The sequence below is a fragment of the Taeniopygia guttata genome, chromosome 33 (assembly GCF_048771995.1).
Source record: "Taeniopygia guttata chromosome 33, bTaeGut7.mat, whole genome shotgun sequence".
Lineage (NCBI taxonomy): Eukaryota > Metazoa > Chordata > Aves > Passeriformes > Estrildidae > Taeniopygia > Taeniopygia guttata.
In genome coordinates this window covers 957,167-982,005 of record NC_133058.1, presented here as the reverse complement: position 1 = coordinate 982,005, position 24,839 = coordinate 957,167, and the positions used below count along the sequence as shown (strand labels likewise).

Genomic DNA, 24,839 nt, shown 5'->3' with positions numbered 1-24,839 from the left:
TGGGGGTTTATGGGGGTCTGCGGGTCCCTGCCTGCAGCGCGTGGCGGCGCCTGCAACCAGGTGCGTGTTTTGGGGGGATTTATGGGGTTTTTGGGGTTTTTATGGGGTGTTTTGGGGGTTTTATAGAGGCTTGTTTTGGTGTTTTATGGGTTGTTTTGGGGGTTTTTGGGGTTTTATGGGGTTTTATGGGGGTTGGGGGTGCGTCCCGCCGGGGCTGTGCCGCTGCGCCCCGGGCTGGGCCGGGCCCGCCTGCGCTGCCCGCTCCTGCAGCACGCACTGCCGCCCGCCCGGCGGGGCCTGCAACCAGGTGCGGGTTTTGGGGGGATTTATGGGGTTTTTGGGGGTTTTATGGGGTTTTATGGGATTTTATGGGGTTTTTTGGGGATTATATGGGGTTTTTTGGGGGTTATATGGGGTTTTTGGGGGTCGTTATGGGGGATTTATGGGGGTTTTATGGAGGTTTTTTTTGGGGGGTTTTATGGGATTTATGCGGTTTCTAGAGGGGTTTTTTGGGATTTTTTGGGGTTTTTTGGGGGGTTTTATGGGGGTTTTATGGAGGTTTTTTCAGGTTTTATGGGTTCTTTTGGGGTATTTTGGGGGTTTTATGGAGGTTTTTTTTGGGTTTTATGGAGTGTTTTGGGGGGTTTTGGGAGGTTTTTAGGGGTTTATATGGGTTGTTTTTGGTATTTTATGGGGGTTTTATGGGGTTTTCTTGGGATTTTGGGGGGGTTTTATGGGGTGTTTTGAAGGATTTATGGGGTTTTTGGGGGTTTTGGGGGGTTTATGGGATTTTTGGGGGTTATATGGGATTTTGGGGTGTTTTATTTATTTTTTTTTTATGGTGTATTTATTGCATTTTTTGGCGTTTCATTGGAGGATTTTGGTGATTTTATTGGGAGATTTCAGAACTGAGAGACCCCAAAACTCCTGTGGACACCCCAAAACCATCCACAGGGCCCGTTTTAACCAAAATTTTGTATTTTTCAGGAGACGGGGGCGTGCGAGTGCCGGGCGGGGTTTTTGGGGTTCAGCTGCGACCTGCGGCTGGGGGACCCCCGGGGCGGGGGGCGCTGGTACCGCCTCAGCGACGGGGACCCCCAGTTCCGGCCCCGCGCCGCCGCCGCCGGCGCCGTGCTGCCGGGAACCGGCATGCTCTACGTGTTCGGGGGTGAGTTTGGGGCAAAAACGGGGGGTTTTGGGCAAAAAAGGGGAAAACTGGGGAAAAAATGGGGAAAAAACAAAGTTTTGGGGGGATTTGGGGGGGATTTTGGGGGGATTTGGGGGGGATTTGGGGGCCATCGGCGCTGTGCTGCCGGGAACGGGCATGCTCTACGTGTTCGGGGGTGAGTTTGGGGCAAAAACGGGGGGTTTTGGGCAAAAAGGGGGAAAAACGGGGAAAAAACGGAGAGAAATTGGAAAAAAACCAAGGTTTTGGGGGCCATCGGTGCCGTGCTGCCGGGAACGGGCATGCTCTACGTCTTCGGGGGTGAGTTTGGGGCAAAAACGGGGGGTTTTGGGCAAAAAAGGGAAAAAATGGGGAAAATGGGGGAAAAATTGGGAAAAATTGGGGAAAAACCAAAGTTTTGGGGGGATTTGGGGGGGATTTGGGGGTCATCGGCGCCGTCCTGCCGGGCACCGGCATGCTCTACGTCTTCGGGGGTGAGTTTGGGGCAAAAACGGCAAAAAACGGGAAAAACGGGGAAAAAATGGGAAAAAATGGGGAAATATGGGGAAAAATTGGGGAGAAATTGGGGAAAAACCAAAGTTTTGGGGGTCATTGGCGCCGTGCTGCCGGGGACAGGGATGCTCTACGTGTTCGGGGGTGAGTTTGGGGGAAAAACGGGGGATTTTGGGAAAAACGGGGGAAATATGGGGAGAAACAGGGAAAAAACGGGTAAAAAGCAAAGTTTTGGGGGGATTTTGGGGGGATTTGGGGGCCATCGGCGCCGTGCTGCCAGGGACAGGGATGCTCTACGTGTTCGGGGGTGAGTTTGGGGGAAAAACGGGAGGTTTTGGGCAAAAAAGGGGAAAAAATGGGAAATATGGGGAAAAACGGGGAAAAAACGGGGAGAAAATGGGGAAAAACCAAAGTTTTGGGGTCATTGGTGCTGTGCTGCCGGGAACGGGCATGCTCTACGTGTTCGGGGGTGAGTTTGGGGGAAAAACGGCAGAAAACAGGAAAAACGGGGGAAAATTGAAAAATACGGGGAGAAAATGGGGAAAAAACAAAGTTTTGGGGAGATTTGGGGGGGGATTTTGGGGGGATTTTGGGGTCATTGGTGCTGTGCTGCCAGGGACCGGCATGCTCTACGTCTTTGGGGGTGAGTTTGGGGGAAAAACGGGGAAAAACGGGAAAAAATGGTGAAAAATTGGAAAAATTGGGGGAAAAGTGGGGAAAAATTGGGGATAAAACAAAGTTTTGGGGAGATTTGCGGGGGATTTGGGGGCCATCGGCGCGGTGCTGCCGGGGACAGGGATGCTCTACGTCTTCGGGGGTGAGTTTGGGGGAAAAACGGCAAAAAACGGGAAAATTGGGAAAAAATGGGGGAAATTGGGGGAAAAGTGGGGAAAAATTGGGGAAAAACCAAAGTTTTGGGGGACATCGGTGCCGTGCTGCCGGGGACAGGGATGCTTTATGTGTTCGGGGGTGAGTTTGGGGGAAAAACGGGGGAAATTGGGCAAAAAACGGGGAAAAAATGGGGAGAAACAGGGAAAAAACGGGTAAAAAGCAAAGTTTTGGGGGGATTTTGGGGGGATTTGGGGATCATTGGTGCTGTGCTGCCTGGGACCGGCATGCTCTACGTGTTCGGGGGTGAGTTTGGGGGAAAAACGGGGGGTTTTGGGAAAAACGGGGAAAAAATGGGGAAAAAACAAAGTTTTGGGGGGATTTGGGGGGGATTTTGGGGGGGATTTGGGGGGGATTTGGGAGTCATTGGTGCCGTGCTGCCGGGGACCGGCATGCTCTACGTGTTTGGGGGTGAGTTTGGGGGAAAAACAGCAAAAAACGGGAAAAAACGGGAAAAAATGGGGAAAAAATGGGGAGAAAATCGGGAAAAAAACCAAAGTTTTGGGGGTCATTGGTGCCGTGCTGCCGGGAACCGGCATGCTCTACGTGTTCGGGGGTGAGTTTGGGGGAAAAACGGGGGAAATTGGGCAAAAAAGGGGAAAAATGGGGAAAAACGGCAAAAAACGGGGAAAAAATGGGGGGGGGAAATGTAAAAATTGGGGAAAAACCAAAGTTTTGGGGGTCATCGGTGCTGTGCTGCCGGGGACAGGCATGCTCTACGTGTTCGGGGGTGAGTTTGGGGGAAAAACAGCAAAAAATGGGAAAAATGGGGAAAAAATGGGGAAAAACCAAAGTTTTGGGGGGATTTGGGGGGCATTTGGGGGGATTTGGTGGGGGTTTTGGAGGGATTTGGGGGTCATCGGCGCCGTGCTGCCGGGAACCGGCATGCTCTACGTGTTCGGGGGTGAGTTTGGGGGAAAAACGGGGGAAATTGGGAAAAACGGGGAAATATGGGGAGAAAATGGGGAAAACGGGGAAAAAATGGGGAAAAAATGGGAGAAATGGGGAAAAACCAAAGTTTTGGGGGTCATCAGCGCCGTGCTGCTGGGAACTGAGATGCTCTACGTGTTCGGGGGTGAGTTTGGCGGAAAAATGGGGAAAATTGGGAAAAAACAGGGAAATATGGGGAGAAAATGGGGAAAAAACGGGGAAAATTGGGGAAAAAATGGGGAAAAAATGGGGAAAAACAAAGGTTTTGGGGGTCATCGGCGCCGTGCTGCCGGGGACAGGCATGCTCTACATCTTCGGGGGTGAGTTTGGGGGAAAAACGGGGAGAATTGGGAAAAACGGGGAAAAAATGGGAAAAAATTGAAAAATATGGGGAGGAAATGGGGAAAAAACAAAGTTTTGGGGGGATTTGGGGGGGATTTGGGGGGGATTTGGGGGGGATTTGGGGGCCATCAGCGCCGTGCTGCCGGGCACAGGGATGCTCTACGTGTTTGGGGGTGAGTTTGGGGGAAAAACGGCAAAAAATGGGAAAAACGGGGGAAAATGGGGAAAAAATGGGGAAAAATTGGGGAAAAACCAAAGTTTTGGGGGGATTTGGGGGTCATCGGTGCCGTGCTGCCGGGGACTGGGATGCTCTACGTCTTCGGGGGTGAGTTTGGGGGAAAAACGGCAAAAAACAGGAAAAATGGGGAAAAAACGGGGAAAAACAGGGAGAAAATGAGGAAAAAATGGGGAAAAAATGGGGCAAAATGAGGAAAAATGGGGGGAAGTGGGGAAAAAATGGTGAAATATGGGGAGAAATGAGGAAAAAATGGGGGGAATGGGGAAAAAGGGGGGAAATGGGGGGATTTGGGGTAGAAATGGGAGTGATTTGAGGATGTTTTGGGGAGAATTAGGGAATTTTGGGAAAAAATGGCAAAAAAATTGGATTTTGGGGGATTTGAGGGGATTTTTTTGGGTTTTTTTGAGCGTTTTTAATGGGAATTTTTTGGGTTTTTTGGATTTTGGATTTTTTTTGGATTTTGGGGAATTTGGGGAGGGGTCCTGAGCGTGTCCCCCTCCCCAGGACTGGACCTGGCGGAGGCCCTGGGGGATTTTTTGGTCTTTTTTTGGGTTTTTTGGGTTTTTTTTTGGGGTTTTTAATGGGAATTTTTTGGGGTTTTTTTCGGTGGATGGATTTAGGGGATTTGGGGAATTTGGGGAATTTGGGGAGGGGTCCTGAGTGTGTCCCCCTCCCCAGGACTGGACCTGAACGAGGCCCTGGGGGATCTGGTCAGGTACAACTTCAGCTCCAACCGCTGGGAACGAGTCCCTGAGACCCCCGGGAGCCCCGCCCCGGTGAGACCCCTCCCCAAAATACCCCAAAAACCCCAAAAATACCCCAAAATACCCCAAAAATCCCTGCCCCGGTGAGACCCCTCCCCAAATTACCCAAAATACCCCAAAATACTCCAAAAATACCCCAAAATACCCCAAAATACCCCAAAAGTCCCGGCCCCGGTGAGACCCCTCCCCAAAATACCCTAAATACCCCAAAATACTCCAAAATACCCAAAATACCCCAAAAATACCCCAAAAATCCCGGCCCCGGTGAGACCCCTCCCCAAATTACCCTAAATATCCCAAAATACCCCAAAATACCCCAAAATACCCCAAAAATCCCCGCCCCGGTGAGACCCCTCCCCAAATTACCCTAAATACCCCAAAAATACCCCAAAAATCCCTGCCCCGGTGAGACCCCTCCCCAAAATACCCCAAAATACCCTAAAATACCCCAAAATACCCCAAAAATCCCTGCCCCGGTGAGACCCCTCCCCAAAATACCCAAAATACCCCAAAAATACCCTAAAATACCCCAAAATACCCCAAAAATCCCGGCCCCGGTGAGACCCCTCCCTAAATTACCCCAAAATTCTAAATGCCCCTAAATTTTCCCCCAAATCCCCCCAAAGCCCCCCAAGATCCCCCCAAACCCCCCCAAATTTCCCCCCAAATCCACTCCAAAGGCCTCAAATCACCCCAAACTTCCCCTGAAATACCCCAAATCCTCTGAAAATCCCAAACCCCCAAAATTTCCCCCCTAACCCCCCCAAATTTCCCCTCAAACCCCCAAATTTCCTCCCAAACCTCAAACTCCTCCTAACCCCCCCGAAATTTCCCCCCAAACCCCAAATTTCCCCCAATTCCCCCCAAATTTCCCCCCAAACCCCCCAAATTTCCCCCCAAACCCCCAAATTTCCCCCTAATCCCCCAAAATTTCCCCGCAACTCCCCCCAAATTTTCCCCAAACTCCAAATTTCCGCCCTAACCCCCCAAATTTCCCCCCTAACCCCCCAAATTTTTCCCAAACTGCCCCCAAACCCCCCCAAATTTCCCCCCAAATCCCCCCAAAACCCCGATCCCCCCCAAATTTCCCCCCAAATTCCCCCCCAAACCCCGATTCCCCCCAAATTTCCCCCCAAACTCCCAAATTTCCCCCCAAACCCCCCCTAAACCCCAAAGCCCCCGAAATTTCCCCCAAACCCCCCCAAATTTCCCCCCAAATCCACTCCAAAGACTCCAAATCACGCCAAATTTCCCCCCTAACCCCCCAAATTCCCCCCCATAACCCCCCCAAATTCCCCCCAAACCCTCCCACACCCCCCCAAATCCCCCCAAACCCCCCCAAATTTCCCCAAATCCCCCCAAATTTCCCCCCTAACCCCTCAAATTCCCCCCAACCCCCCCAAATTCCCCCCAAAGCCCCCCAAGCTGCCCCCAAGCCCCCCCAAAACCCCGTTCCCCCCCAAATTTTCCCCCAATCCCCCCGAATTTCCCCCAAACTCCCCCCAAAACTACCAAACTCCCTGAAATTTTCCCCCAATCCCCCCAAATTTCCCCCAAACCCCCTCAAATTTTCCCCCCAAATCCACTCCAAAGACCCCAAATCACCCCAAACTCCCCCTAACCCCCCCAAATTTCCCCCCAAAACCCCGATCCCCCCCAAATTTCCCCAAATCCCCCCAAACCCCCCTGACCCTTGCCCTCCCCGCAGGCCGCCCGTCACTCGCACTCGGCCGTGGCCTGGGGGGACACGCTGCTGATTTTCGGGGGGCAGCTGCGGGGGGGGGCCCTGACCAACGACCTGTGGGGCTGGGGGCCCCCCGAGGAGGGGCGGGGGTCCCCCGAGGAGGGGCGGGGGTCCCCCGGGGGGGGCTGGCGGCTGCTGCAGCCCCCCCAAAACGGAGCCCACGGACCCCCGGGGCTGGCCGGGCACGCGGCCGCGCTGGTGGATGGGGACTGGCTCTACGTCTTCGGGGGTGAGTGGGGGGTTTGGGGGGGATTTGGGGGGAATTTGGGGTTTTTGGGGGCTCTGGGGGGTTTTTGGGGGGATTTGGGGGGGATTTGGGGGGGATTTGGGGGGACTGGCCGGGCACGGCGCCACGCTGGTGGATGGGGACTGGCTCTACGTCTTCGGGGGTGAGTGGGGGGCTTGGGGGGGATTTGGGGGGAGTTTGGGGGGGTTATTTGGGGTTTTTGGGGGGTCTGGGGGGTTTTTGGGGGGTTTGGGGGGTTTTGGGGGGGATTTGGGGGGGATTTGGGGGGGCTGGCCGGGCACGCGGCCGCGCTGGTGGATGGGGACTGGCTCTACGTCTTTGGGGGTGAGTGGGGGGTTTGGGGGGGATTTGGGGGGAATTTGGGATTTTTGGGGGATTTTTGGGGGGATTTGGGGGGATTTGGGGGGTTATTCGGGATTTTTGGGGGGTTTTAGGGGGATTTGGGGGGGATTTGGGGGGATTTGGGGGGGATTTGGGGGGCTTGGAGGGGCTGGCCGGGCACGCGGCCGCGCTGGTGGATGGGGACTGGCTCTACGTCTTTGGGGGTGAGTGGGGGTTTTTGGGGGGTTTTTGGGGGAAATTTGGGGTTATTTGGGTTTTTTGGGGGGGTCTGAGGGGATTTGGGGGTTTTTAGGGGGCATTTGGGGAAGGTTTGGGGGGTTTGGGGGGGGTTTGGGGGGGCATTTGGGATTATATGAGTTTTTTGGGGGGATTTGAGGGGGGATTTGGGGAAGGTTTGGGGGGTTGTTTGGGGTTTTTGGGGGGGTTTGGGGGGGATTTGGGATTTTTGGGGGGTTTGGGGGGTTTTGGGGGATCTGGGGGGGTTTGGGGGGGATTTGGGGGGATTTGGGGAAGGTTTGGGGGGTTTGGGGGGGCTGGCCGGGCACGCGGCCGCGCTGGTGGATGGGGACTGGCTCTACGTCTTCGGGGGTGAGTGGGGGGTTTGGGGGGGTTTGGGGTTTTTGGGGGGGTTATTTGGGGTTTTTGGGGGGATTTGGGGGGATTTGGGGGGGATTTGGGGGGATTTGGGGGGTATTTGGGGGGATTTGGGGGGGATTTGGGGGGGCTAGCCGGGCACGCGGCCGCGCTGGTGGATGGGGACTGGCTCTACGTCTTTGGGGGTGAGTGGGGGGTTTGGGGGGGATTTGAGGGGGTTATTTGGGATTTTGGGGGGATTGTTTGGGGTTTTTGGGGGATTTGGGGGGGTTTGGGGGGGATTTGGGGGGATTTGGGGAAGGTTTGGGGGGGATTTGGGGGGTCTGGCCGGGCACGCGGCCGCGCTGGTGGATGGGGACTGGCTCTACGTCTTCGGGGGTGAGTGGGGGTTTTTGGGGGGTTTTTGGGGGAAATTTGGGGTTATTTGGGTTTTTTGGGGGGTTTGGGGGGGATTTGGGGGGATTTGGGGAAGGTTTGGGGGGGTTTGGGGGGGATTTGGGGGGATTTGGGGAAGGTTTGGGGGGGTTTTTGGGGGATTTGGGGGGGATTTGGAGGGGCTGGCCGGGCACGCGGCCACGCTGGTGGATGGGGACTGGCTCTACGTCTTTGGGGGTGAGTGGGGGGTTTGGGGAAGGTTTGGGGGGTTTTGGGGGGGTTATTTGGGATTTTTGGGGGGTCTGGGGGGGGTTTGGGGGGGATTTGGGGGGTCTGGGGGGGTCTGGGGGGGATTTGGGGGGATTTGGGGAAGGTTTGGGGGGTTTGGAGGGGCTGGCCGGGCACGCCGCCGCGCTGGTGGATGGGGACTGGCTCTACGTCTTCGGGGGTGAGTGGGGGGCTTGGGGGGGATTTGGGGTTTTTTTAGGATTTTTGGGGGGTTTGGGGGTGATTTGGGGGGTTTTTGGGGGGATTTGGGGGGGATTTGAGGGGGATTTGGGGGGCTTGGAGGGGCTGGCCGGGCACGCCGCTGCGCTGGTGGATGGGGACTGGCTCTACGTCTTCGGGGGTGAGTGGGGGGTTTGGGGGGTTATTTGGGTTTTTGGGGAGATTTTGGGGGATTTGGGGGGGATTTGGGGGGGATTTGGGGGCATTTGGGGGAGTTTTGGGGGGTCTGGGGGGGCTGGCCGGGCACGCGGCCGCGCTGGTGGATGGGGACTGGCTCTACGTCTTTGGGGGTGAGTGGGGGGTTTTTGGGGGAAATTTGGGGGGATTTGGGGGGTTATTTGGGATTTTGGGGGGTTATTTGGGATTTTTGGGGGGTTTGGGGGGGATTTGGGGGGGATTTGGGGGAGTTTTGGGGGGTCTGGGGGGGATTGGGGGGATTTGGGGGGCATTTGGGTTTTTTGGGGGGGGTTGGGGGGAATTTGGGGATTTGGGGGTTTTTAGGGGGAATTTGGGGAAGGTTTGGGGGGATTTGTGGAGGTTTGGGGGGGTTTTAGGGGGCATTTGGGGAAGGTTTCAGGGGGTTTGGGGGGATTGTGGGGGGGTTTGGGGGTAAATCGGGGGGTTTGGGGGGGATTTTTTCCTCCAAAATTCAGGATTTTTTTTCCCCCCAAATTCAGGATTTTTCCCCCCAAAATTCAGGATTTTTTTCCCCCCAAGATCAGGATTTTCCTCCTAAAATTCAAGATTTTCCCCCCAAAATAGGCGATTTTCTCCCCGAAATTCAGGATTTCCCCCCAGAATTTGGGATTTTCCCCCCAAAATATGCGATTTTCTCCCCAAAACTCGGGATTTTTTCCCCTAAAATTCAGTATTTTTTCCCAAAATCGATGATTTTCCCCCAAAATAATGGATTTTTTTCCCAAAATTCAGGATTTTTTCCCAAAATCGTGGATTTTCCCCCAAAACCTTTGCTTTCCCGTTGCAGGCCGCACCTCGTCGGACGTGTTCTCCCCGGATCTGTTCCGGCTGCCCCTGCCCGGGGGTCCCTGGGAGCGCGTCGGGGTCTGGGGGGGCAAAGCCCCGCGGGCGGCGGGACACTCCCTGCTGTTCCTGCCCCACACCCGCAGCCTGCTGGTGTACGGGGGGCACCGGCCCTCCACCGCCAGGTCAGCACTGGTTTGTACTGGGAGGGACTGGGAGGGACTGGGAGAGAGAGCTGGGGGGGTTTAGAGGGGTTTTGGGGGGGTTTTATGGGATTTTAGATGGATTTTACGGAGAATTTTGGGGGAATTTAGGGGATTTTGCAGTGGTGAGAGGTACTGGTTTATACTGGTCTGTACTGGTTTGTACTGGTTTGTACTGGGAGAGAGATTTGGGGGGGTTTGGGGGAGGTTTGGGGGGTTTTGGGGGGAATTTAGAGGATTTTATGGGATTTTAGTGGGATTTTACATTGATTTTAGGGGGAATTTAGGGGATTTTGGGGTGGTGAGAGGTACTGGTTTATACTGGTCTGTACTGGTTTATTACTGGTTTGTTACTGGTTTGTACTGGTTTATACTGGTTTGTACTGGGAGGCACTGGGAGGGACAGCTGGGGGGGTTTGGGGGGGGTCTGGGGGGGCAAAGCCCCGCGGGCGGCGGGACACTCCCTGCTCTTCCTGCCCCACGCCCGCAGCCTGCTGGTGTACGGGGGGCACCGGCCCTCCACCGCCAGGTCTGGACTGGTTTGTACTGGGAGGGACTGGGAGGGACTGGGAGGGACAGCTGGGGGGGCTTGGGGGAGATTTGGGGGGGGTTTATGGGATTTTATTGGGATTTTGGGGGATTTTGGGGGGTTCTGCTGTTCCTGCCCCACGCCCGCAGCCTGCTGGTGTACGGGGGGCACCGGCCCTCCACCGCCAGGTGTGTTACTGGTTTGTACTGGTTTGTACTGGGAGGGACTGGGAGGGACTGGGAGAGAGAGCTGGAGGGGTTTGGGGGAGATTTGGGGGGTTATAGGGGCTTTTATGGGATTTTACATTGATTTTAGGGGATTTTAGGGAGCTTTCATGGGGATTTTGGGGTAGTGAAAGGGACTGGGATCAACTGGTTTATACTGGTTTGTACTGGGAGGGACTGGGAGGGACTGGGAGAGAGATCGGAGGAGGTTTTGAGGGGTTTTGGGGGGGTTTTAGGGGCTTTTATTGGGATTTTGGGGGGAATTTTGGGGGGAATTTAGGGGATTTTGCAGTGGTGAGAGGGACTGGTTTATATAGGTCTGTACTGGTTTGTTACTGGTTTGTTACTGGTTTGTACTGGTTTGGACTGGTTTGTACTGGTTTGTACTGGGAGGGAGATCTGGGGGGGTTTGGGGGGGGGGTCTGGGGGGGCAAAGCCCCGCGGGCGGCGGGACACTCCCTGCTGTTCCTGCCCCACGCCCGCAGCCTGCTGGTGTACGGGGGGCACCGGCCCTCCACCGCCAGGTCTGTACTGGTTTGTACTGGGAGGGACTGGGAGGGACAGCTGGGGGGGTTTGGGGGAGGTTTGGGGGCATATATGGGATTTTAGATGGATTTTACATTGATTTTAGGGGGAATTTAGGGGATTTTAGGGAGCTTTCATGGGGATTTTGGGGTAGTGAAAGGGACTGGGATGAACTGGTTTATACTGGTTTGTACTGGGAGGGACTGGGAGGGACTGGGAGAGAGATCGGAGGAGGTTTTGAGGGGTTTTGGGGGGGTTTTAGGGGCTTTTATTGGGATTTTGGGGGGATTTTAGGGGGAATTTAGGGGGGATTTAGGGGATTTTGGGGTAGTGAAAGGGACTGGGATCAACTGGTTTATACTGGTTTGCTACTGGTTTGTACTGGGAGGGACTGGGAGGGACAGCTGGGGGGGTTTGGGGGAGATTTGGGGGGAATTTAGGGGCTTTTATGGGATTTTAGATGGATTTTAGATGGATTTTAGGGGGAATTTTGGGGATTTTGGGGTAGTGAGAGGGACTGGGATCAACTGGTTTATACTGGTTTGCTACTGGTTTGTACTGGGACGGACTGGGAGAGAGATTGGGGGGGGTTTGGGGGAGGTTTGGGGGGGTTTTGGGGGAGGTTTGGGGGGGTTTTGGGGGGTTCTGCTCTTCCTGCCCCACGCCCGCAGCCTGCTGGTGTACGGGGGGCACCGGCCCTCCACCGCCAGGTCTGTACTGGTTTGTACTGGTTTGTACTGGGAGAGAGATTTGGGGGGGTTTGGGGGAGTTTGGGGGAGGTTTGGGGGGAATTTAGGGGATTTTGGGGGGGTTTTAGGGGATTTTACATGGATTTTACATTGAATTTAGGGGATTTTGGGGTGGTGAGAGGGACTGGGATGAACTGGTTTATACTGGTTTGTACTGGTTTGTACTGGGAGGGACTGGGAGAGAGAGCTGGGGGGGTTTGGGGGAGATTTGGGGGGTTATAGGGGCTTTTATGGGATTTTACATTGATTTTAGGGGATTTTAGGGAGCTTTCATGGGGATTTTGGGGTAGTGAAAGGGACTGGGATGAACTGGTTTATACTGGTTTGTACTGGTTTGTACTGGGAGGGACTGGGAGAGAGATCGGAGGAGGTTTTGAGGGGTTTTGGGGAGGTTTTAGGGGCTTTTATTGGGATTTTGGGGGGAATTTTGGGGGGAATTTAGGGGGTTTTGCAGTGGTGAGAGGGACTGGTTTATATAAGTCTGTACTGGTTTGTTACTGGTTTGTTACTGGTTTATACTGGTTTGTACTGGGAGGGACTGGGAGAGAGAGCTGGGGGGGTTTAGAGGGGTTTTGGGGGGGTTTTATGGGATTTTATTGGGATTTTGGGGCATTTTTGGGGGGTTCTGCTGTTCCTGCCCCACTCCCGCAGTCTGCTGGTCTACGGGGGGCACCGGCCCTCCACCGCCAGGTTTGTTACTGGTTTATACTGGGAGGGACTGGTTTGTACTGGGAGAGAGAGCTGGGGGGGTTTGGGGGAGATTTATGGGGGTTTTAGGGGATTTTATTGAGATTTTAGGGGGAATTTAGGGGATTTTAGGGAGCTTTTATGGGGATTTTGGGGTAGTGAGAGGGACTGGGACGGAATGATTTATACTGGTTTGTACTGGTTTGTTACTGGTTTGTACTGGTTTGTACTGGGAGGGACTGGGAGAGAGATCTGGGGGGGTTTTAGGGGCTTTTATGGGATTTTAGATGGATTTTAGGGGGAATTTAGGGGATTTTGGAGTGGTGAGAGGGACTGGGAGGGGATTTTTTCCCATTTTTTCCCCATTTTTTCCCCATTTTCCCCCCATTTTTTCTCATTTTTTCTCCGTTTTTTCTCATTTTTTTGTCATTTTTCCCCCATTTTTTCGCTGGCAGCTCTGTTTTTTCCCTGTATTTTTGGGATTTTGGGTGGGAATTTGCTGATTTTTGTCCTTTTTTTGGCGCAGGTTCAGTGTGAGGGTGAACTCCTCCGACCTTTTCCACCTTTGGCCTTTTCCGGGCTCTTTTTTAGGGGAAACTTTTGGGATTTTTGGGTTAATTTTGGGCTCATTTTGGGGTAATTTGGTGGAATTTTGAGGTCTTATTTTGAGGGATTTTTGTGGGGTTTTATTTTGGATTTTTCTGATCTTTTCCCCGGTTTTTCCCCATTTTTTTCTCATTTTTTCTCCGTTTTTTCTCATTTTTTTGTCATTTTTCCCCATTTTTTCGCTGGGAGCTCTGTTTTTTCCCTGTATTTTTGGGATTTTGGGTGGGAATTTTGAGGTCTTGTTTTGAGGGATTTTTGTGGGGTTTTATTTTGGATTTTTCTGAATTTTTTCCCCATTTTCCCCCCATTTTTTCTCATTTTTTCTCCGTTTTTTCTCTTTTTTTTTTCATTTTTCCCCATTTTTTCACTGGCAACTCTATTTTTTCCCTGTATTTTTGGGATTTTGGGTGGGAATTTTGAGGTCTTGTTTTGAGGGATTTTTGTGGGGTTTTATTTTGGATTTTTCTGATCTTTTCCCCATTTTTTTCCCTATTTTCCCCCCGTTTTTTCTCATTTTTTCTCCGTTTTTTCTCATTTTTTTGTCATTTTTCCCCATTTTTTCCCCGTATTTTTGGTATTTTGGGTGAGAATTTGCTGATTTTGGTGTTTTTTTGGTGCAGGTTCAGTGTCAGGTTGAACCCCTCCGACCTTTTCCACCTTTGGCCTTTTCTGGGCTCTTTTTTAGGGGAAACTTTTGGGATTTTTGGGTTTATTTTGGGCTCATTTTGGGGTAATTTGTGGGAATTTTGAGGTCTTGTTTTGAGGGATTTTTGTGGGGTTTTATTTTGGATTTTTCTGACTTTTTTCCCATTTTTTCTCAATTTTCCACCCCAATTTTTCTCATTTTTTCTCCGTTTTTTCTCATTTTTTTGTCATTTTTCCCCATTTTTTCGCTGGGAACTCTGTTTTTTCCCTGTATTTTTGGGATTTTGGGTGGGAATTTTGAGGTCTTGTTTTGAGGGATTTTTGTGGGGTTTTATTTTGGATTTTTCTGATCTTTTCCCCGTTTTTTTCCCCATTTTCCCCCCGTTTTTTCTCATTTTTTCTCCGTTTTTTCTCATTTTTTTGTCATTTTTCCCCATTTTTTCGCTGTGAGCTCTGTTTTTTCCCTGTATTTTTGGGATTTTGGGTGGGAATTTGCTGATTTTGGTCCTTTTCTGCTGCAGGTTCAGTGTGAGGGTGAACTCCTCCGACCTTTTCCACCTGGAGCGGCGCCACTGGAGCTCCCTGAGGGCCCGGGGGGAATTTGGGGGGGGGTCCCAGGGGGGACCCCGGGAAAGAGCCTTCCACAGCGCCTCCCTCATCGGGGACTACATGGTGGTGTTCGGTGAGAGCCCAAAATTCCCGGAATTCCCAAAAAAATTCCCAAAAAAACGGGAAAAAACCAAAAATCCCCATCAAAATCCCATTAAAAATGGTGAAAATCCCATCAAAATCCCAAATTTTGGGGACTTCTGGAGTTTTCTAAACGTGTTGCCATCACTGGCAGATGTGGGAAAAGTCCAGATCTCAAAATTCCCGGAATTCCCAAAAAAATTCCCAAAAAAATGGGAAAAACACAAAAATTCCCATCAAACTCCCATTCAAAATGGTGAAAATCCCATCAAAATCACAAATTTTGGGGAATTTTTATAGATTTCTGAAGGTGTTGCCATCACTGGGAGATGTGGGGAGAGCCCAGATCCCAAAATTCCCGCAATTCCCAAAAAAATTCCCAAAAAAATGGGAAAAACCCAAAAATCCCCATCAAAATCCCATTAAAAATGGTGAAAATCCCATAAAACCCCACAAAAATCCCAAATTTTGGGGAATTTTTGGGGTTTCTGAAGCTGTCGCCATCACTGGGAGATTTGGGGAGAGCCAAGATCCCAAAATTCCCGGAATTCCCAAGAAAATTCCTGAAAAAACGGGAAAAATCCAAAAATCCCCATCAAAATCCCATTCAAAATGGTGAAAATCCCATAAAATCCCGCAAAAATCCCAAATTTTGGGGGTTTGGGGCCTCCCTCATTGAGGACTACATGGTGGTGTTCGGTGAGAGCCCGGAATTCCCGCAATTCCCGGGAAAATTCCCAAAAAAACGGGAAAAAACCAAAAATTCCCATCAAAATCCCATTAAAAATGGTGAAAATCCCATAAAATCCCACCAAAATCCCAAATTTTGGGGAATTTTTATAGAGTTCTGAAGATGTTGCCATCACTGGGAGATTTGGGGAGAGCCCAGATCCCAAAATTCCTGGAATTCCTAAAAAAATTCCCAAAAAAATGGGAAAAACACAAAAATTCCCATCAAAATCCCATTCAAAATGGTGAAAATCCCATCAAAATCCCAAATTTTGGGGAGTTTTTATAGATTTCTGAAGGTGTTGTCATCACTGGGAGATGTGGGGAGAGCCCAGATCCCAAAATTCCTGGAATTCCTAAAAAAATTCCCAAAAAAATGGGAAAAACCCAAAAATCCCCATCAAAATCCCATTCAAAATGGTGAAAATCCCATAAAATCCCACAAAAATCCCAAATTTTGGGGACTTCTGGAGTTTTCTAAACGTGTTGCCATCACTGGCAGATGTGGGAAAAGCCTAGATCCCAAAATTTCCAGAATTCCCAACAAAAATCCCAAAAAAATGGGAAAAACCAAAAAATCCCCATCAAAATCCCGGTAAAAATGGTGAAAATCCCATAAAATCCCACAAAAATCCCAAATTTTGGGGGTTTGGGACCTCCCTCATTGAGGACTACATGGTGGTGTTCGGTGAGAGCCCGGAATTCCCGCAATTCCCGAGAAAATTCCCAAAAAAAACGGGAAAAACCCAAAAATTCCCATCAAAATCCCATTCAAAATGGTGAAAAGCCCATCGAAATCCCACAAAAATCCCAAATTTTGGGGAATTTTTATACAGTTCTGAAGGTGTCGCCATCACTGGGAGATTTGGGGAGAGCCCAGATCCCAAAATTCCCGGAATTCCCAAAAAAATTTGAAAAATCCCCAAATTCCCAGAAAAATCCCTTAAAAAATGGGGCAAAAAACCCCCAAAGATTCCATTTTTTCCTCAAAATTCACCCAATTTTCTCTGGATTTTTTTTGGGAATTGTCTCTCAACCCCCCCAACAATCCCAAAATTTGGGATAAATCCCCCAAAATCCCCAAAGTTTTGGGAAAAAAGATGGGAAACCCCCCAAAATGTGTGTAAAAACTCCATTTTCCCCCCAAAATTCCATTTTTTCCCCAAAATTCGCCCAATTTTCTCTGGATTTTTTTTGGGAATTCCCTCCCAACGTCCCCAAGAATCCCAAAATTCGGGATAAATCCCCAAATCCCCAAAATTTTGGGAAAAAAGACGGGAAACTCTTCAAGACGGGCGTAAAACCAAAAAAAAAATCCAATTTTTTTCCCCAAAAATTTGATTTTTCGCCGAAATTCGCCGGATTTTCTCCGGGTTTTTTTTGGGAATTCCCTCCCAAGGCCCCCCAGAATCCCAAAATTCGGGATAAATCCCCAAAATCCCCAAAGTTTTGGGACAAAAGACAGGAAACCCTCCAAAATGAGTCTAAAAACTCCATTTTCCCCCCAAAATTCCGTCTTTTCCCCAAAATTCGCCCAATTTTCTCCGGGTTTTTTTTGGGAATTCTCTCTCAACCTCCCCAACAATCCCAAAATTCGGGATAAATCCCCAAAATCCCCAAAGTTTTGGGAAAAAAGACGGGAAACTGTTTAAGATGGGTGCAAAACGAAAAAAAAAATTCAATTTTTTTCCCCAAAAATTCGATTTTTCGCCAAAATCCGCCCGATTTTCTCCGGGTTTTTTTTGGGAATTCCCTCCCAAGGCCCCCCAGAATCGGGAATTTGGGATAAGTCCCCAAAATCCCCAAAGGTTTGGGAAAAAAGATGGGAAACCCTCCAAAATGGGTGTAAAAACTCAATTTTCCCCCCAAAATTCCCTTTTTTCCCAAAAATCCGCCCAATTTTCTCCCGGTTTTTTTTTTTGGGAATTCTCTCCCTACCCCCACAACAATCCCAAATTTCGGGATAAATCCCCAAAATCCCCAAAGTTTTGGGAAAAAAGACGGGAAACTCTTCAAGATGGGTGTAAAACCAAAAAAAAAAATCCAATTTTTTTCCCAAAAATTCGATTTTTCGCCAAAATTCGCCCGATTTTCTCCGGGTTTTTTTTGGGAATTCCCTCCCAACGTCCCCAAGAGTCCCAAAATTTGGGGTAAAGGCCCGGAATTGCGGGATTTTAGGGGGAAATGTGCACACGCACTACCACGAGGAGAAGTGCTACGAGGAGGAGCTGCACTTTTACCACCTGCGCTGCCACCGCTGGAGCCGCGCGCAGCCGCTGCGCCTCGGACACGGTTCGGGCAAAAACGGGCGGAAATCGGGAAAATTGGGCAGTGGGGGAAGAGGGGGGAAAATGGGGGGAAAATTGGGGGGAAATTGGGTGGAAATCGGGTGGAAATTGGGTGAAAATCGGGTGAAAAATGGGGGGAAAATTGGGGGGAAATTGGGTGGAAATCGGGTGGAAATTGGGTGAAAATGGGCAAAATTCAGGTGAAAATCGGGTTAAAAATGGGCAAAGTTCAGGTGAAATTTGGGTGGAAATTGGGTGAAAATCGGGTGAAATTCAGGTGAAATTTGGGTGAAAATTGGGTGGAAATTGGGTGAAATTTGGGTGAAAAATGGACAAAATTCAGGTGAAAATCGGGTTAAAAATGGGCAAAGTTCGGGTGAAATTTGGGTGGAAATTGGGGGGAATTTAGGTGAAAAATGGGTGAAAATCGGGTGAAATTTGGGTGGAAATTGGCTGGAAATGGGCAAAATTCAGGTGAAATTTGGAAATTGGGTGGAAAATGGGCAAAATTCAGGTGAAATTTGGGTGAAAATCGGGTGAAATTTGGGTGAAAAATGGGTGAAAATCAGGTGAAGAATGGGCAAAACTCAGGTGAAAATCGGGTGAGAATTGGGTGAAAATTGGGGAGAATCTGGGTGAAAATGGGGCAAAATTTGGGTGAAAATCCGGGGGAATTTGGGTGAAAATTGGGGGGAAATTGGGTGAAAATTGGGGAGAATTTGGGTGAAAAATGGACAAAATTCCGGTGAAATATGAGGGAAAACAGGGATTTTGGTGCAAAATTTTGAATTTTGGGAGAATTTTAAAGATGGGATTTTTGTGAGAATTTTGGGGTCCTGGTTTGGATTTTTGGGGCGATTTTGGGAGCATTTTGGGTGTAAATTGGGTAAAAAATGGGCCAAATATGGGCAAAAATAGGAATTTTGGTGTAGAATCTGAATTTTTTGGGAGAGTTTTGGGTGAATTTTGGGGATGGGATTTTTGGGGGAATTTTGGGTGTCACATTTGGATTTCTTGGGTGATTTTGGGGGGGATTTTGTGGTGCTGGGTTGGATTTTGGGGCGAATTTTGAGGCGATTTTGGGGCTTTTGGGTGGATTTTTGGTGTTTTTGGTGGGATTTTTTTGGGGTTTTTTTTGCTGTTGGGATTTTTTTTTGCTGTTTTCACCCCAAAACTGTGTCTGACCCCAATTTCAGAGGCGGGGACCCCCGGGGAGGGGCGTTACTCCCACGTTTCGGGGGTCCTGGCCGGGCAGGTGCTGCTGGTGGCCGGCGGCTTCTCGGGGGTCCCGCGGGGCGACCTCCGAGCCTACAAAGTTCCTTCCTTCGTCCTGCAGCGGAGCGTGAGTGCCCCAAAATCCCCCACATTCACCCCAAAAATCACAAATTGATAGTCCTGAATTGGGCCGGGATGGGCCCCCAAAAATCCCAAAATTCTCACCAAAATGCCAAAATTACAGCTAAAAAAATGAAAATTAAACGCTAAAAATGTCAAAATTCCTCCCCAAAATCCCCCAAATTCACCCCAAAAATCCCAAATTTATAGTCCTGAACCGGGGCTGGAATGGCCCCCCCAAAAATCCTAAAATTCTCCCCAAAAATCCTGAAATTCTCCCCAAAAAATCACAAAATTCCCCTCAAAAATGGTGAAATTACACCTAAAAAATGAAAATTTACCCCTCAAAATCCCCCAAATTCACCCCAAAAATCACAAATGTAAAATCCTGAACCGGAGCCGGGATGGGCCCCCAAAAATCCTGAAATTCACCCCAAAAAATGGTGAAATTACACCTAAAAAATGAAAATTAAACCCCAAATTCACCCCAAAAATACCAAATGTATAGTCCTGAGCCGGGGCTGGAATGGCCCCCCAAAAAATCCCAAAATTCCCCCCCAAAATGCCAAAATTACAGCTAAAAAAATGAAAATTAAATGCTAAAAATGTCAAAATTCCTCCCCAAAATTACCAAAATTATAGTCCTGAACCGGGGCTGGAATTGCCCCCCCAAAAATCCCGAAATTTCCCTGTGAAAATCACAAAATTCCCCTCAAAAATGGTGAAATTGCACCCAAAAAATGAAAATTTAACCCCAAATTCACCCCAAAATTTCCAAATTGATAGTCCTGAACCAGGGCTAGAATGGGCCCCCCAAAATTCCCCTCAAAAATGGTGAAATTACACCTAAAAAATGAAAATTTAACCCAAAATTCACCCCCCAAAATCCCAAATTTATAGTCCTGAACTGGAGCCGGAATGGGCCCCCCAAAAATCCCAAAATTCTCCCCCAAAATGCCAAAATTGCAGCTAAAAAAAATGAAAATTAAACGCTAAAAATGTCAAAATTCCTCCCCAAAATTCCCAAATGTAAAATCCCGAACTGGGGCTGGAATGGCCCCCAAAAAATCCTGAAATTCACCCCAAAAAATCCCAAAATTCCCCTTAAAAATGGTGAATTTACACTTAAAAAATGAAAATTAAACCCCAAAATACCCCAAAATCACCCCAAAAATCCCAAATTTATAGTCCTGAACTGGGCCGGGATGGGCCCCCAAAAAATCCCAAAATTTCCCTGCAAAAATCCCGAAATTCTCCCCAAAAATCCCAAAATTCCCCTCAAAAATGGCGAAATGACACCTAAAAAAAAAGAAAATTTAACCCAAAAATCCCCCAAATTCACCCCAAAAATCCTAAATTTATAGTCCTGAACCGGGGCTGGAATGGGCCCCCCAAAATTCCCCTCAAAAATGGTGAAATTACACCCAAAAAATGAAAATTAAACCCCAAATTCACCCCAAAAATCCCAAATTTATAGTCCTGAACCGGGCCGGGATGGCCCCCCAAAAATTCCAAAATTTCCCTGCAAAAATCCCAAAATTCTCCCCAAAAAATCCCAAAATTCCCCTCAAAAATGGTGAAATTACACCTAAAAAATGAAAATTAAACCCCAGATTCAGCCCAAAAATCCCAAATTTATAGTCCTGAACCGGGGCTGGGATGGGCCCCCAAAAATCCCAAAATTCTCCCCAAAAAATCCCAAAATTCCTCTCAAAAAATCCCCCCAAAATTCCCCCCAAAAAACCCCCCCAAAATTCCTCAAAATCCCTTTAAAAACTCCCCAAAGTCCCTTAAAAAACCCTCAAAATTCCTCCCAAAAATTGCCCAAAATCCCTTTTAAAAACCCCAAAAATCCCCCCAAAAATCCCCCAAAATTCCAACCTAAAATTCCCCCTAAAATTCCCCAAAAATTCCCAAAATTCCCCAAAATCCCGAATTTTTTGGATTTCCAGGAGGAGCCGGATCCCAACTGCGGAAGCTCAGGGACCCCCCCGGAGCAGGTCAGGCCCAAATTTGGGGGAATTTGGGAAAATTTGGGTGAAAATATTGGGGAAAATTCAGGAAAAAAATTTGGGGGGGTTGGGAAAAAATTTGGGGGAATTTTGGGGGGATTTTGGCAAAAATTGGGGGGAAAAAGGGGGATTTTGGGGGATTTAAAGGGAATTTGGGGGGAAATTTTGGGGGATTTTGGGGAAATTAGGGAAGAAAATTTGGGAGGGGTCGGGGAAAATTTGGGGGAATTTTGGTCAAAAATTGGGGGAAAAAATGGGAATTTTGGGGGATTTAAAAGGAAATTTGGGGAGATTTTTGGGTGGCTTTTCATTGAATTTTGGGGCGATTTTGGGGGGATTTTGAAAGAATTTTTGTGAAATTTTGGGAGGAATTTTGGGAGGAATTTGATTGGAATTTTGATGAAATTTTGGGGGGGATTTTGAAATAATTTTGATGGAATTTTGGGGGTATTTTGGGAGGTTTTGGGGGGATTTTAAGGGAATTTTGGGGTGATTTTAATGGAATTTTGGGAGGTATTTTGATGGAATTTTGGGGTGATTTTGGGGTGAATTTTGGGGTAAAACCCCCCAATTTTCTCCCCAGTGCCCCCCCGGACCCTGCCCGGGGCTGTCCCGCCTTTTGGGGGATTTTGGGGATTTTAATGGAATTTTGGGGGGGATTTTGATGTAATTTTGGGGAGATTTTGATGGAATTTTGGGGGGGATTTTGATGTAATTTTGGGGAGATTTTGATGGAATTTTGGTGTGATTTTGGGGTGAATTTTGGGGTAAAACCCCCCGATTTTCTCCCCAGTGCCCCCCCGGCCCCTGCCCGGGGCTGTCCCGGCTTTTGGGGGATTTTAATGGAATTTTGGGGTGGATTTTAATGGAATTTTGGGGTGGATTGTGATGAAATTTTGGGAGGTATTTTAATGGAATTTTGGGGTGAATTTTGGGGTAAAACCCCCCGATTTTCTCCCCAGTGCCCCCCCGGCCCCTGCCCGGGGCTGTCCCGCCTTTGGGGGATTTGGGGGGGATTTTAATGGAATTTTTGGGAGATTTTTGGGTGGATTTTGATGAAATTTCAGGAGGGATTTTGGGAGGATTTTGGGGGGGATTTTGACACAATTTTGGGGTAAAACCCCCCAATTTCTCCCCAGTGCCCCCCCGGCCCCTGCCCGGGGCTGTCCCGCCTTTTGGGGGATTTGATGGAATTTTGGGGGATTTTAATGGAATTTTTGGGGGATTTTAACGGAATTTTTGGGAGGTATTTTAATGGAATTTTGGGGTGAATTTTGGGGTGATTTTGGTGTGAATTTTGGGGTAAAACCCCCAAATTTCCCCCCAGTGCCCCCCCGGACCCTGCCCGGGGCTGTCCTGGCTTTGGGGGATTTGGGGGATTTTGATGGAATTTTGGGGAGATTTTTGGGTGGATTTTGATGAAATTTCAGGAGGGGTTTTGGGAGGATTTTGGGAGATTTTGGTGTGAATTTTGGGGTAAAACCCCCCAATTTCTCCCCAGTGCCCCCCCGGACCCTGCCCGGGGCTCTCCCGGCTTTGGGGGATTTGGGGGATTTTGGGGGGATTTTGGGAGGGATTTTAATGGAATTTTGGGGTGATTTTGGGGTGAATTTTGGGGTAAAACCCCCCAATTTTCTCCCCAGTGCCCCCCCGGACCCTGCCCGGGGCTGTCCCGCCTTTTGGGGATTTGGGGGGATTTTGGGGGGATTTTGATGGAATTTTGGGGTGGATTTTGACGGAATTTTGGGGTGGATTGTGATGAAATTTTGGGGGGATTTTGGGGGGATTTTTATGAAATTTGTGGGGGATTTTGATGGAATTTTGGGTGGATTTGGATGGAATTTGGGGGGGAATTTTGGAGAGATTTTAATGTTATTTTGGGAGGTATTTTAATGTTATTTTGGGAGGTATTTTAATGGAATTTTGGGTGGATTTTAGCGGAATTTTTGGAGATATTTTAATGGAATTTTGGTGTGTATTTGGGGTGATTTTGGGGTGAATTTTGGGGTAAAACCCCCCAATTTTCCCCCCAGTGCCCCCCCGGACCCTGCCCGGGGCTGTCCTGCCTTTGGGGGATTTTGGGGGGATTTTAATGGAATTTTGGGGGAATTTTGGTTGGATTGTGATGAAATTTTGGGAGGTATTTTAATTGAATTTTTGGGGTGATTTTGGGGTGAATTTTGGGGTAAAACCCCCCAATTTTCTCCCCAGTGCCCCCCCGGCCCCTGCCCGGGGCTCTCCCGCCTTTTGGGGGATTTGGGGGGATTTTAATGGAATTTTGGGGGGATTTTTGGGTGGATTTTGATGAAATTTCAGGAGGGGTTTTGGGAGGATTTGGGGGTGATTTTGGGGTGAATTTTGGGGTAAAACCCCCCAAATTTCTCCCCAGTGCCCCCCCGGACCCTGCCCGGGGCTGTCCCGCCTTTGGGGGATTTGGGGGATTTTGGGGGGATTTTGATGGAATTTTAGGAGGTATTTTAATGGGATTTTGGGGGGAATTTTAATGGAATTTTGGGGGGATTTTAATGGAATTTTGGGGTGATTTTGGGGTGAATTTTGGGGTGAATTTTGGGGTAAAACCCCCCAATTTTCTGCGCAGTGCCCCCCCGGCCCCTGCCCGGGGCTGTCCCGCCTTTTGGGGGACTGTGAGTCGTGTCTCGCCTTCGGGGGGGAGCCCCAAAATCCGCCCCCCCCCGGCAGCCCCGCCCCCCCCCGCTTCGGCTGGTGCGTGCAGAACGACACCTGCGTGCCCCTGGCAGGTGGGAATGGGGGAAAACGGGGGAAAATGGGAAAAATGGGGAAAAAATGGGGGAAAATGGGGGGGGAGGGAAAAAATGGGGGAAAATGGGGAAAAATGGGGGAAAAAATCGATTTTTAGGGGGGGGAAATGGGGAAAAATGGGAAAAAATGGGGGGGGAAATGGGAAAAAATGGGGGGAAAAATCGATTTTTGGGGGGGGAAAATGGGGGGGAAATGGGGAAAAAATGGGGAAAAATGGGAAAAAATGGGATTTGGGGGGGGAAAATGGGGAAAAATAGAGGGAAAATGGGAAAAATGGGATTTGGGGGGAAAAATGGGGGGAAAATGGAGAAAAAATGGGATTGAGGGGGGAATGGGGGGGAGAAATGGGGAAAAATGGGGGGAAATGGGGTAAAAATGGGATTTGGGGGGGAAAATGGGGGAAAATGGGGGGAAACGGGAAAAAATGGGGAAAAAAATGGATTTTTGGGGGGGAAAATGGGGAAAAATGGAGGGAAAATGGGAAAAAAAGGGATTGGGGGGGAAAGATGGGGGGGGAGGGAAAAAATGGGGGGGGAATGGGGAAAAATGGGAAAAAATGGGATTTGGGGGGGTAAATGGGGGAAAAATGGGGAAAACGGGGGGGGAACAGGGAAAAATGGGGGAAAAACGGGAAAAAATGGGGAAAATTGATTTTTTTGGGAAAAAATGCGGTGGGAAGGGGGAAAATGGGGGAAAAATGAGGGGGAAATGGGAAAAACGGGGGGGGAAATGGGGGAAAATGGGATTTGGGGAGGGGGAAATGGGGAAAAATGGGGGGAAATGGGGAAAAAATGGGGAAAAAATGGGATTTGGGGGGGAAAAATGGGGAAAAATGGGGGGGAAATGGGGTAAAAATGGGATTTGGGGGGGAAAAATGGGGAAAAATGGGAGGGAAATGGGAAAAAATGGGGAAAAATTGGATTTTTGGGGGGGAAAGATGGGGGGGAGGGAAAAATGGGGGGGAAATGGGGAAAAAATGGGAATTGGGGGGGAGAAATGGGGGGGAGGGAAAAAATGGGAAAAAATGGGGAAAATGGGGGAAAATGGGGGGAAAATGGGGGGGAAACGGGAAAAAATGGGATTGGGGGGGAAAATGGGGGGAAAAAGAGAAAAAAGTGGAAAAAAAAGGGATTTTGGGGGGAAAAATGGGAAAAATGGGGGGGAAATGGGAAAAATGGGGGAAAAAATGGATTTTTGGGGGGGGAA

General features: G+C 49.4%; 1 protein-coding gene across 1 annotated transcript in view; it reads left to right on the top strand.

Annotated features, from left to right (window-relative positions):
• Window positions 1–24,839, top strand: part of MEGF8 (multiple EGF like domains 8) — a 120,544-nt gene that overhangs the window by 12,243 nt on the left and 83,462 nt on the right. Inside the window, exons 5-13 of the mRNA XM_072920700.1 lie at window positions 991–1,168; window positions 4,755–4,852; window positions 6,549–6,813; window positions 9,635–9,815; window positions 14,320–14,480; window positions 17,396–17,509; window positions 18,702–18,847; window positions 20,793–20,840; window positions 23,452–23,611. Coding sequence (XP_072776801.1) covers window positions 991–1,168; window positions 4,755–4,852; window positions 6,549–6,813; window positions 9,635–9,815; window positions 14,320–14,480; window positions 17,396–17,509; window positions 18,702–18,847; window positions 20,793–20,840; window positions 23,452–23,611 — 1,351 coding nt within the window. The remainder of the gene's footprint in view (window positions 1–990; window positions 1,169–4,754; window positions 4,853–6,548; window positions 6,814–9,634; window positions 9,816–14,319; window positions 14,481–17,395; window positions 17,510–18,701; window positions 18,848–20,792; window positions 20,841–23,451; window positions 23,612–24,839) is intronic.